General features: G+C 39.1%; 1 protein-coding gene across 3 annotated transcripts in view; it reads right to left on the reverse strand.

Moving 5' to 3' along the window:
* LOC145787506 (thiosulfate sulfurtransferase/rhodanese-like domain-containing protein 3) overlaps positions 1 to 6,405 on the reverse strand; it is a 30,232-nt gene extending 23,827 nt beyond the window's left edge. For all 3 annotated transcript variants that reach the window (XR_014291406.1, XM_082599276.1, XM_082599265.1), the window contains exons 1-2: positions 6,258 to 6,405; positions 3,017 to 3,200 (exon numbers count right to left, since the gene is read on the reverse strand). Coding sequence is in view for 2 of the 3 variants with exons in the window: in XM_082599276.1 (XP_082455402.1) it covers positions 3,017 to 3,200; positions 6,258 to 6,288 (215 nt within the window). In the remaining variant the exon portion in view is untranslated. The remainder of the gene's footprint in view (positions 1 to 3,016; positions 3,201 to 6,257) is intronic.
* Positions 6,406 to 14,250: the final 7,845 nt, after the last annotated feature.

Below are 14,250 nucleotides of genomic sequence, written 5' to 3' on the forward strand. Positions count from 1 at the left end.
AAAAACATTGCCGTCGCCAAATCAACAAACCTTGGATTGCGGCGGCAATTGCCGTATGCTTTAATCAAACGAAATTTTATGCGCTTCTTCTTCATCGTCTGTCACACGGCGGTAGCCAAGAGCATCACGCAAGCTATTTTATGCGCTGACAATGCTCTTGTGAACTGTAAAAAGTTTGCAAGTTCCTTATAAATACTGGCTTAATTGTTACGCAAAAGTTATTCTTTCATCGAATGCTTATTTTTGACCGGTGTCGTTGCGAATATAAAAAAGTGGTACAAAATTGGATAAATGGTTCTTCGGCAGTAAAGAAAAGTAATGCTTCCAATCATGTGGCATCGCGCGTTCATGAACGGGCAGTTTTACGTCTTCAAGTATTCCAGTGACGACACGACAACCTCATCCTCCGATGATTCCGATTCTGACTAGTTTATCAAACAGACTTTGTGTTGCTCGCAGTATCCTAATTGTGCCGAAAATATGTTAGTGTACTGTATACGTAAATCGAAGCAATCTTCTCGCAGGGAGCTATTGATTTGTTATCGGTACCTGATTGAGCAATTAACGTTATTTCATGATAATTTAACGTCGCTAGATGTCGAATTAATGTAAAACAAACGTAAATTTCTTATTGGGCATTGTTGTTGCGCGATATAACTCGCTGGGAAAATTAAATCGATTTGTGCTGACTCGAACGTTGAATCAACCCAAAATTAACTTACTTTTTCCCCCCTATGAGTTATAACGTGAATCACCGTAACAGCGTGCGTATCGCGTTGATCGCTACTTTTGGTATTATTACATCACAACAAATCAAACAGTGCGGTCGTGATAGACTATTCGATTATTTTTTTCTCTTCTCGTTTTACATGTTTTGGTACAATTTTTTCGTAATAAACGTTCACAGCAATTGCCGAGGCAATTTCAACTTTTGCCGTTTGGCCTCGTGAACGTTTTTGCGAAGTAGAAATATGCTAATTTTGAAGACTGTGTTGAGTGTTCACAGCAAGTAAAATAGTCCGAGGTGAGGTCTTGGTGCGATGTTTCTGCTGATTAAACTCACGCTGCGAGTAAATCAAACAGGAAGAAATTTTGAACAATTTTTGTCCGAATTAAATGCTCATTGTGCGACGGCATTTGTATTGCCGTAGCAGAATGGCCATTATGACGTTTGCGACGGCATTTACCACGGCAATTGCCGTGTGCCGCCGCTAATTTCGAGGACTGTACCCAATGACTTTTTTGACCAAATTGAAACCATCGCACAGTGCAAATTAAATGTTAAAACAAATTGATAATTTTGTGTTCGTGAAATCACGTTCATGTGTTATGTGAAACTTCTTAAAAACAATCATTTGGAATACTTTTGTGTAGCCACATTTCTCTGTAATTGTGCATACTTAGGCTACTCGTATTAGGCCTATTTAGTTTCAGCATTGTTTAAAATATTTTTCTCTGTATTGGAAAACAAAATGGGATCTTATGTAAATGCTGATTTCGTTTTCGTTTAAATTGGGGTCGCTTCTTAAAAAGATTGGAGACCACTGGCCTAGGCTACCCATAAGGGGGCCCCATTCGACATACGGAACTAATATAAAAACAATGTTTTATGCAAAATCGTTGAAATCAATCTTTTTATCGCGTGATTTTAGACATTTTGTCGGCCCCCTTGAACTCACCGGGCCCCGGTGCAATGCACCGGTTGTCCCCCCCTCTTGTGGGCCCTGACCATCAGAGCGCCAGTCAGCCGCCAATCCAGGAAGACGTAAGCAAGTTTAATATGACAGATTCAATGTATCTTTATGCTAAAATTAAATCAAATGGATATCAGTGGCATATAATTTTTATCTTAATTGTGGAAACTTTTCACAAGACAATTCTTCGGCACTTTTAATATTTGTCAAAATTGTCCAAATTTAAGTTTTTCAAAAGTGCTTTAAAAGTGTTGATATTTTATTTTTTTAAGAATTTGACAACACATTTACGCTTGCCAATAGTTTTGGTTTACACAAAGAATTTAAACCATGAGCACATTGACCCTTTGACGGTAGATTTCGTCTTTGGCGACTTATTGCAGGTCTCTATGGTTTTATCAAGGAGTAAATTTGATGAAGAAGAACAGACACTCGGCCTATATGATAAACCTCCGAAATCTGATATGAAAAATGCTGATGAGGGTAAATTTTGTTTTACAGTCGTTAGGGGGGAGCAAAATTTGTTTTTGTAGCCCGGTGGTTGAAGATTAAGATTGAGTGGAGGGGAAGACAAGGAAGTCAATCTTTTGTATACATCTTCAGGCATGCCTTCAAGTGTCTTGTCATAGACACAGCCACATGCTCTTGAGAGGTGTCGAATCATCGCCCTTTTGAGTGCCGCACCATGCTTCCTACCACTCGGCTATGTAACGAGAATGAAAAGCTTGAAACCTACTGTACAGTTGTAACTTCACAAGTTGTTGCACTATCTTAGGAAACTTGGCGGGTAAACAAATTAGGGTCGATGGAAACATCCTGTCAACTCTTAGAAGGGTTGGTTTGGTTTTTGAATCTTTATCTTCAGACTGACAAAGCCTTGATAGGTTATTCCTGGTAGTTTCGCATACTTGTAGAGGCTTTTGACGCAGGGCCGGTTACCGAAATTGGCACAGTGAAGTTTCCAATTGTTGAAATGTTATTGCAGGGGAATTATTCGATCCATTAGGTGCCGCTGAATGGAGTGCTGTTCTTAAAGTGAGTTTCTCAAGCGCACACCTCGAAAGTTGAACCAGCGCCGCTTGATCTTGAAGCTTCTTCGTTCACAAAGTGACTCGCTAACCAACTGAGCTATTGGGCTGGTAATGTTAGATCTTACTACAGTCTAGACTCTAGAATATCGTGTGTTTGTGGTTCTAACTTCCACAGTCTGCACAAAAATTGAGTTGACAAGATTTCTTTTAGGAAGGTTTCAGGCTACACATCACAATAAATATAACTGATAAGAGCAATGGAATACGCATAAGACATAAATGACTCCTTACTCATCGATATCTTCGGTACTAGCAGGCTGATGAAAGCATTTTCCATAACCAACTTTCTTGCAAAAGTATGAAGTGTTCGGTATATATGTCCCACCAATCACCCAGATACTTTTATCGGGTTGTGGCAGAATACATTTTATTGACTCTAACGAGATGTTTGCTGCCACTTTTGCAAATAAAAGACCTAAACATAAGAAATAGGCTATGTATTTTGCACAACCACAATGTCAGGCTAAGAATTTCTTAACTTGTTGGTACAATATCATAAAAGCTTCAAGAGTGATCAAAAAAATTATACCAAGGCTCTTGAGATAGCAACTTTTTAAAAGAACTATTTTACTGAACCTTTAAGTTTTGTGGAATCCTATCAGGGCAATCCTATTTAAGTTTAGTCGCATTGTTGTGTTGATGGAAACACGTTTAGAAAGTCCAAAACATTGTAGTCCAGTCGCTGAACGCAAAAATATGGTCAAACCCGAAAAAAATAATATTAAGCTGAAACTTTGCCAGGTGGTTCTATTGGTGATGTGGAGTCACCAAAAAATAAAACCCATGATCCCCCTTGGGAATAGTGAGTTTTGGCCATTTTTCCATATTGGCAGCAGCTCCCATAGGCCAAAAAATTCCAAATCGTCTGAAACTGATATTTTATAACTCATTAGAAAGCTAATCTAATGCTGAGTCGCTTTCACACAACTAAGGTCAAAAATACACTTATTTGAAGTTATTATAAGACTTGTTACTCAATGCAGCAAACAGAGTACCAGCCTCATTTTTTAATCATAAATCAATTTCGCTATAGCGAAATCTTTGTAGCAATGTATTGTACAGTATGGTGGAAAGAAATTGACACCTTAACGAAACTCAGGTTAGTTTTAAAAGTAGCCTATTGGTTAATTCAGTTACTGTATACATCTACATGTATATTTCTCACTGATGACCACTCTGTATTACGCTAGTACAGAAAATTAACGAACAGCAATACTAACAAATCAGAAATTTAGCATGAATCTCAAAAACATTGCATTTGTGCATATAAGGATGTAACGCTTTAATTAAATTAACGCAGAAGAGAGGCATTTCAAGATAATTTCCCGGGTCTTTTAAACATCTCTGTAATGAGTTATTATTTCATATACCTTCCATTATTAATTTTACTTTAGACATACAGCAGGGTTTTGCCCTCTCTCCTCTAATTTTTGCCATTGTGATTGATGTGATTACCGAGCGTGTAGGAGAAGATTCATTGATGGAGATACTGTACGCTGATGATTTGGTTTTGTTGAGTGACACAATGGAAGATCTGAGAGAAAAATGAATGTGAGAAGTGGAAAAAGTCGCTTCACTGTAAAGGTAGGCGTGTCAACATCGAAAAGACAAAGATTGTGATAAGTGGAACGAAAGGTGAAATCACAATGAGCAAAATTGACCTATGTGGTGCATGTGGAAGAGGAGTGATGGCAAATTCTGTTAAGTGTGCGACATGCAGGAAGATGTGCAAAGATGAAGAGAGTGACATGCAGATCCGGAGATGGTTTTGAATCTGAAAGAATTTATACTAGTTGGGTGAGACCTGCAATGCTGTACGGAAGAGACGTAGTGCTTACGCGAAAACAAATTGGAGATTTTAAGAAGAACTGAAAGAGCAATGTGTGGTGTGAAGCTGATGCACAAAAGAAATACCGAAGAACTTATGAACTTGCTTGGGTTGAATGAGAATGTTGATAAGGTGGCGAAGGCGAAAGCGAATAGAGTGAGGTGGTATGGGCATGTTTTGAGAAGGGATGAAGATGATGTTTTGAGAAGAGCGCTGGAGTTGCAAGTGGAGGGTCGTAGAAAACAAGGAAGACCCAAGAAAACGTGGAAAAGGCAAGTTGAGGAAAGCAGCAAGGTGGGCTTAACAAGAGAGTACGCGTTAGACAGATCGATGTGGAGAGTGGCGGCAGGGTGTGAAAGAGATTGCGACACTTGGAGGTGAATCCGGCCACCCTCGGTAACGAGGACATCACCGGATTAAAACTGAACTACTACTAAAACTGGACATAGAAACTATATATGGAGATGGCAAGTTGGCAACCAAAGGTGTGTTGGAACTAGAAAAAATACCACTAATAATTTCTAATAAACAATTTCTAAAATAAACGAACATGTTTATTGTCCCTCAATTAGGCATCGTGCTAACCCATGAACTATGGTTCAAGAGACAACATTTTTGGTGGATCATGGGTCAGAACTGTTGGCGACAAAGTTCCATCTTAGCTTTACTTAATTAAAATGAAGTAAAGTCTAAAAGAACTGTATTAAATCATGCACTATATAGCCCATCACAATTTCTGAATTTTGTATCTCGATGCTAGCTGTATTTAAGTTTTTGTAAAGCCCCAAACGCAAATGAGAAATTTTACTAAAACACCTCAAAATCACAACCCACCCTCTAACTTGCAAAATTTTAAAAGATTCAATCCAGAACTTTCCAAGAAATACTATTGAACTAAATGCAACTTATTCAGTTGATAAAAAATCTACTATAAGGTTTTATTCGAATTTGGAAGAGGGTGGCTCATGGGTCAGGTATGGTCATGGGTCCATACCTTCCCCTACACTGGTTGTTGCATTGAGTAACAAATCTTATAATAACTTCAAAATGTGTGTATTTTTTACCATAGTTCTTATGTGAAAGCGATTCACCATTAAATTATCTTTCTAATGATAGGTATAAAAGATCAACTTTAGACGATTTCGAATTTTTGGCCTATGGGAGCAGCTGCCATTATGGAAGAATGGCCAAAACTCACTATTCCCAAAGAGCTTTCTACTATTCCCCTACTATGTTTTTACTATTTCTACTATTCCCCTATTCTTTCTACTATTCCCCGAATACTATTCCACTATTCCCAAAGAACTCACTATTCCCATGGGGCTTTGTTTGGTGACTCCACATCATCAATCGGACCTCCTGACAAAGTTTCAGCTTAATATTATTTTTTTCCGGGTCAAATCATTCAGCGACCGGACTATTGAGGAAATCTATTGTAGGTAGGCTAAAGCTTTTTGAAGTTTGATCAAATAAAAGTTTACAATTTTCAGGTAGCCTACACTTAAACACAATTAAGCTCTATTCAAAATGACTATCATTCTAATTATTATGTAACATTTTGCTAGTTTTTTTTTAAATTTATATTTCAGCTAATTGATTTCATCTAGTTTGTTCACATAAAAAAGTGCTTTTCGATGAACTTACACAAAAAAGAAAAGCGAATCGCCGGAAACATACTGTTTTTAAAGTTTTCAATAGAACTCTTGGAATAAACTTCTCTGTGCTTTCCAATGAAACTTTTTGTTGCTTGACGCGTGTGAAGTCTAGCCTCAAATATTAACTACTGTAGGCCTACCCTGAAAATATTTTTCAAAAACAAATACGTCACTCTTACCTACAAAAAAGGCATTTCAAAGGTGTTAAGCTATTGTTGTTCTATCACTTCTATATTATCTTTATAGCTAACTGTTGACAATAGCCTATTCTACAAACAATTTTAATCAGTTTAATTAATGTGCGACAGTTCATGCGAATAGAGCGAGTGACAGAGAGGTGATAAAAAGATGCCAGGCGGGATGGGGAGCGTGTATGCGTGACAGAAAGGCGCCAGAAAAGTAAAAGGAAACTTTATAAAACGATGGTAAGACGAGCAATGTTGTATGGGATGCAGGCGGTAGCCCTGACCAAAACACAGAAAGGGGAAATGTAAGTGGTAGAAATAAAAATGTTGCAATGGTCTTTTGGGTTGACAAAGAACAGAGTAAGAAATGAAATCATCAGACATCAGAGAATGAATTATGCAAGTTGGAGAGTTGGAAAACAAGCTGAGACACGCCTTAAATCATGGTTGGATCACGTCGTAAGGAGAGACAAAGATTATGTTGGAAGAAGAATAAGAAAATGTGTTTGGTTTGGTTTCCAGCAGGCTACTAGGTGTAAAGTAGTAGGCTACGGGTAGGCCTAGCTTGTTTTTAGTGTTTGTTCAAATTAAACATTACAAACGTATATTTCTCACTGTTTATCAATTTAGGCGTGAAGGAGAGAAAGAGAGAAAACTTTTATTTTGTCTGTTGCGAGAATAGCACGGTACAATTATTAGCACGGTACACGAAGAGTCGCAAAAAATGTCAGGAAATTAAAAGGGGTCGCGAGCAAAAAAGTTTGGGAAGACCTGATCGAATTAAGCAATAGAAACAACAATTCGAAAGTAACCCATCATACATGAAGGCTCCAACATCAGAGTCCCTCTTCCCAGGAGCAAACGTCCCTTGGGCAAAGTGAACTTTACGATAATTGCCTCTACCCAGTGATCGATTTCGAGTAATGGGTAGTACCAAATTTAAGTTATAAGTAGAGTAGACAACCGGAAACAGACATTGCAGTCGGCTGCAGCGTGGGTCAGGTGTACGTCGGAAGGCGTACACCGATGCATAGCGCTCAAGTCCGCTTTCCCGCAATGCAGGATAAAGATAATAAAACAAAAAACATTGAGACGTAGATTGGAGGGCTTTAGATAAACTAGTAGGCCTACAATCTTTTTTGTAACCTTTCTTCTATCATTAAAAATGCATGTCTCAAAGCCAAAATTGTTTTGTCTGATTAAATTTGTCTCTTCCCTTGCATAAAACGAATTGTTACCAGCTGATAAATTGACTGAACCTTGATCGACAATAGGCCTACATGCAGCTTACGAGAACTCTTGCAGCTGTTTAAAATTAGTAAACTTTTGAACTGTTATTACAAAAACTTAAGTCACGCTATGACTTGTCTTAACATTTACTTTTAGAGTTAGACTAACACAACGACGTCCAAAAACAAAACCAATTTCTTCAAAATCAAATAGTTTTAGATGTATAAATTGGCTCTTCTACAGCACTATTGGTGACGTGGATAAACACAATTACAGAATAACAAAACAAAAAAACGATTGTTCATAAATTAGTAAAAAAAATCAACCCAAGTTTGTATTTTTATTGGGTTCAAAACTAGCACAGATTTGTGGGTTGTGCCAGCAACTGCCATCGCAAGTGAGTATTTGTAGTTTAGAGTTGTCAAATATTACATTGCATCTCTGATATTGCCGTACCAAATCGTGTGAGCTTAAATTATTTTACTAAGCTTTTAACTCAAGCGCTGTCATTTCTTGCTACAATCGGCTGCTGAGAAACATCTTTTTAAAGTATTTAACACGTTTTTTGTACGAACAGCCACTCAAAACACTTGTGGTTGTGGGCACAAAGTCCTGCAATTTGTGACTTTCTCAACTCAACCAATTCAGCTGCCTTCACAGATTTGAGTATCATACTTTCAATAAAAGTTTCATATCATTTCATTTTAAAGAAACTTCATTTTGAAGAATTTCGTTTTGTTTTAATCAAAAAAGTTTGTTGTACACAGCCCTGATAGCTGTTACTCCATATGCTCTGCTTTAGGTACCAGTATTAAAAAGTATTTGGTTTCTTCCTCGTTGAAACCTTTATGCAGCTACGTCATTGACTGCAAAAAGTGATCTCTGCGTAATCAACAAACTGGTAATGCCACTAACAGGACATTCGATGAACATAGAACAGACCACAGGCCTGCTGTGCTGGAGTCATAGCAATACGCTGTACTGTTAGTCTTACAGACTGCATATTAACTTCCTGAAGCGATGGAGAGTAGGCCTACACACCACATATACCTGCCAACTGAGCTTTGTTAACAGACGGGTAGAGTAATGTTTTCTAACTATCGATCATGCTATTCTTCAGTTGCCACCAAACAAGCAATAGACCACGTTGGTTTAAAGTTATTGACTGAAAGTGGAGTACGGTACAACCCAGACGACAAATCGACCGTTTTTACCATGATTTAACATTGTCAGACGTTGAATCAATATAAAAGACGGTTGATTAATGTTTATTTGTCTGTGTTAGTTTGACTGCGCTTGAAGCACTGCTGCACATACAGTAGAAGTATATTAAACTGAACAGACTGGCCGATAGACGAGCTCATACACTAGTACACTACTGCTGCTTTTCCACAAAGCATAGCCTGTTTTGTCAGGCCATAACTCTTTGCTTACGTGAAAAGTCCTGCTCTCAAATGGCGCGTGCTTTCGAACAATAACGTACGCTTTGCTGTTACATCCTTGCCGCTGGTTGCCGACCTTTGCTACCATAAACAACGCAAGTGGCCTTCAAGCACAGGCTGCCTACACTACATTATCAGAGATTGACTGGAAATACGTCTAGCTTGTTGTCGCTGGTGAACAAGTTGAAATGAAACTTTATTTTGCGTTACTTTCCATGTTGATTGGCAATCACCAGTGGATAAGAGTTATCGGCAAGCTTATTGGTTTCGATTTTACTTGCAATGGGTTCAGTGGCGTATTTAGAAAGTTTGTTAGGGGGAGGGGCAAGACATTGTGTCAGTCAGCCGCGTAGCGGCTGACTCGGCGGCTGGAGGCCAATGGGGTCTGGGGTAGTACACGCCGGTAGTCTCAACGGTAGGACACAGAAAGCTCAAATTTGGGGGAAATGGCAGTGAATTGGTTCAAATTTTTTCTACTTGGGAGACTTGTTTGACCCTTTAAATAGGGCGGACGGTATACCAAAATGTCACATGATGCGTCAGAACGGGAGGGAGGAGGGTTAGCTGAAACCATCAGAATACCGTCAGATAGGGGGAGAGGATCCAAAATCAAGAGCGAATCCGCGAAGTAAGTTACTGTTCCAATCAATGAACCAACAAAAGATATCAAACACTTCAGAACATAAACGATAAGTTAGTCTTTCCAATCTTGAATACCTTTTGAACAGTCTCGGCGATTCGCAATGACAATTTACATGCGATGCCTGCGCTTGGCAAATATATCAATGACTGCATCATGCTCGAGTACAATTTCCTTGTTTAAATACATCTGAGCTAGACCATCCAAACGTGGCTCGGTCATGGTCGTGCGGTAATAATTTTTCAGGTAGGCTACTTTAGTGAACTGAAACATCGCTCATTGGAGGCAGTTGTCACTGGAAGCGTAGCAAAGATTCGAAGTACTTTAATTTATGGATACTAATCGGATAAGTGCCGAGTTGTTCAGCAGCTTGACACACATCCACAAGAGTCACAGGTCGTTTATCCACAGAAACCGCAAGCAAATTCGCTCTTCATCTTCGCAATTCAATAGTAGCTGCAAATTCGCAATTGCTTCTTTCAAGATCCAGCATTGCATGGTAGAAGTCGAAAATCTCGTCGATCGGGCAGCCCTCATCTTCATGAATCAATGAAGGCAGAAATGTGCTGACTTTAAAAGCTAGCGAGCAGTGCTCATTGAATCTGTAGTGAATTTGTGCCATGCAATTGTCAAGAAAAGGAAGAAAAACTGTTCGTTTGAAATAGATCTCCGAAGTTTCAGCTGGAATGTTAGGTCGATGTTGTTGTCTAGATGCTCTCCGGAGCATTCGGATTTATTTATTCATTAGCTGCAACTATTTTTTTTGCAAAATTTGTAGGCTATTTTTTTACATGATCATTAGAGGGGACCATCGCCCTTTATCCTCCCCCCTAAATACGCTACTGACTGGGTTGGTTGGTTTTTGAATCTTTATCCGTGGACTGACAAAGCCTTAATAGGTTATTCTTGGTAGTTTCGCATACTTGTAGAGGCTTTTGACGCAGGGCGTTTACCGAGATTGACAGAGTGAAGTTTCCGAATGTTGAAATGTTATTGCCAGGTAATTATTCCATCCATTAGGTGCCGCTGAAGGGAGAGCAGTCCTTAGAATGCGTTGCTCAAGCGCACACCTTGAGAGTCAAACTTGAAGCTTCTTCGTTCACGAAGTCACGCGCAAACCAACTGAGCTATCGGGCGGAGTGTTGTTGACAGTGTTGTACGTTGACGCCGTCAATTTGACGGCGTCATTTGACGGCGTCGACTTTTTGTTGACGCTGAGGCTAGCGGCGTCAATTTATTTTTCAGTTGACGAAAGTGATAGCGCCGTCAACTATTTGGCCGATTTTAAGCGTCAAGCGCTAAGCGTCATTTTTTGTTTTCATGGAAAATCTCGTTTCACAATAAAAGTTTCACAATGTATTCTGGCCAGCGCGACTCATCCGAATTACCGGCTTTTGCGTTGGTTGGTACGGCTCCCTGGAATACATGCGGAAGAAGTTCGCCAAATGGCGATCACCCATGTATTGAGAACGAGGGATCAGAGACAGAAAGCGAAAAATCCATGAATGGCATCGCAGACGTTGAATATACTTTATTTCAAGAGCTCTATGCCCCTGAAAAGAGCGATGTTGGTGCAGTGGATGTGCTGTGCATTGTGCAAGGGACATATTGAGCTACACTACATTTCTCGCGCAGAAGAGCTTGAAGACCGTTATACTTGCCACTCATATTGGCAGCATTATCATAACTTTGACCCGTAATCCGTACTATTTTCGGATATGAAAGTATCCAATAAATATGTTTTTTGTTAAAAAAACGAAGAAAAATTGAATAACTGGGATTGGGCAGGGGTGCTGCAGCACCGCAGCACATATGGGTGAGCCGCCCTTGCTTGTTTGAGATACGAATAGCAGTAATCTCCAGCTGTGCAACTAAAAAAATTAGTAGATTTTTTTCTTTGAAGTGGGGGCCCCCAAAAGTGGGGGCCCTGGGCTTCAGCCCAGTCCGCCCCCCCCTTAATCCGGCACTGCATATAGGAAGTTTTCGGGGTGAGCTGCATAACAATTTTGCTTGATCAATTTGTCGATGACAGACTGCACTTCTACTGGCTCAATTCCTTGACTGAGTTGTATCATAAGGAAAAGTAGCCTACTGCTGGAGCATCGCTGATATCTGTGGCCATTTTAGTGCAAACTATACAGGCCCATATACAGTTGCAATGAATCGTGTCAATGTCAATGTCAACAGCTTCTGATGGATGGGTTTGACTAACATAATAGCGGCACATTCGATTTGCTCCTTTGAATGATTAAATTTCCCAGAATCTCTGTGTAAGAGTGTTTCAGAGCATTTCCCAGAACTGATTGCATGGCAAACTTCCAAAAGGTACGTCTGGTCTGTGCTTAGATCCTTTGAATTGTCCAATATTGGCAAATAGGGAGTTTCAATTTTATCAGACAATGCGATCTCCAAGGCTATAAAGTTTGACCACAGAATATCGACAATTTCACCAATGAATGTTTTTTAGACAATTTCACCAATGAATGTTTCTGGACTGGGCCTGTACACGTCTTTCAAAATAATCCAAATAGCTGTCGCAATGGTAACTCATTGATGGGCAGCATAGGCCAACATATATTCCAGTGTAGGCCTACTTTATATTGGATAATGGATATGATCTTCTATTCTAGCAATTACTCCATTACGATTCCCAGTGTTCACCGTTGTCCATCACAACCTGTAATTCGAATTTCATCCATGTTCATATTCTCGTCGATCATACATTTTAAAATGTCAACTGAACGACCACTTGGTGTTGTGACATGAGAGATGTAGATGTCACCAGGTTGTGTAAGAAAAACATAATGGTATTTTTTTATTTTTCTCCTGTGGTGGTAGTCATCAAAGACATATGATTCATCCTTTCTCCCATCGAAATAAAGCAATATAAAACTATTGACGACATGTTGGGTTGGTTTCAATCCAGTACGCCTCTTGACTCGGCTATGTCTCACTTTCCGTGAGTCCAATAATGATGTCTGTGGAGAAGTCTTTTCCTAACACATCCTGCAAAGTAGCAGTGACAATAACAGCAACTGTTTCGTCAGAAACCACCTTTTAATGGGCTTCCATTGCAACACAAGGGATTGAGATGGTATTGTAGGCACTACTTGCTGAGACACTCTCCATGAAACTCGAATCATTATTGGATGAATAAGATAAAGAGTCAGTTTCACAAAGTTTTTTTGTGGCGTGCTAAACCGCACAACTATTAGAAGTTCACTCACTGCGCAGGATTGCCGGGTTGGGCGAAAAAATGAGATAAAATGACAAAAATTTCTCCAACTTTTCACCCAATCTGGCAACCCTGTTGTAGAAACAGAAGGTCATTGGGGTAATGGGTTGCTGTGCACAAAACGATTTTAAACTTTGAGGAAATGTTTAGAAGGTAAAGTGGCACCTATGTTCAAATTTATATGATAAATGGAGAAATCGACCCACCCTAATGTACACTGTACAGGTTATTTATACTGAAGAATTTTTAAAAGATATTAATTACATTATGTAAATCTAGATAAGGCTATACTAGACATGTGCAAATTATGATGCACTGGTCAAATCTAGGTGCTCTTGCACAAGACGCCCTGTTGGTCAACCGGAAAAAAATGATGACGTCACACATATTGGAATAGAATATTATGAAAGAGGAAGAGCGGGGTGGAAATGCACTGAAACACACCGGAAAGAAATTGTCTCCCATTTATTGATTTGTTGTTCAATTTCAACAAATTTGCTATCGTAGGAAAGCACAAGCATAGATCTAACCAACTAAGTTAATACCAAGTCCCAAAATACTACTAGCTCCATCTAGTGGTCACCTAAACTTGACCATCAAAACTTCAACCAAAACTTCACGAAAACTTCATTTTAAATCATAAACAATCTAAATCAAATCCAATTAAAAGAACATGTTACTGTGTATTGAAGTACTAACTTTCATTTTTATATCTTATTTAATATGCGAGCAATCGTTGTTCGAAGACAGCCCCCCAACGAAGCTTTTGCCCAATGCATTTCAATGACGAATCGATCGTCTTTCAGTTCACGCCCTATGTGATCACGATAATTAATTGTCTCCCATTTATTCATTTCTTGCTCAATTTCAACAGATTTGCTATCGTTGAAAAGCAGAAGCATAGATCTAACCAACTAAGTTAATACCAAGTCCCAAAATACTTCTAGCTTCATCTAGTGGCCACCTAAACTTGACCAAATTCAAACCATTATCAAAAGTTTATTTGCAATGATAAAAACATTTAACGACAACCAATTAAAAGAACATATTACTGTTTATTGAAGGGCTAACTTTCATTTTTATATCTTATTCAATATGCGAGCAATCGTTGTTCGAAGACAGCCCGCCAACGAAGCTTTTGCCCAATGCATTTCAATGGCGAATCGATCGTCTTTCAGTTCACGCCCTGCGTGTTCACGATAATTAATTGTCTCCCATTTATTCATTTCTTGCTCAATTGCAACAGATTT

The sequence above is a fragment of the Aplidium turbinatum genome, chromosome 2 (assembly GCF_918807975.1).
Source record: "Aplidium turbinatum chromosome 2, kaAplTurb1.1, whole genome shotgun sequence".
Lineage (NCBI taxonomy): Eukaryota > Metazoa > Chordata > Ascidiacea > Aplousobranchia > Polyclinidae > Aplidium > Aplidium turbinatum.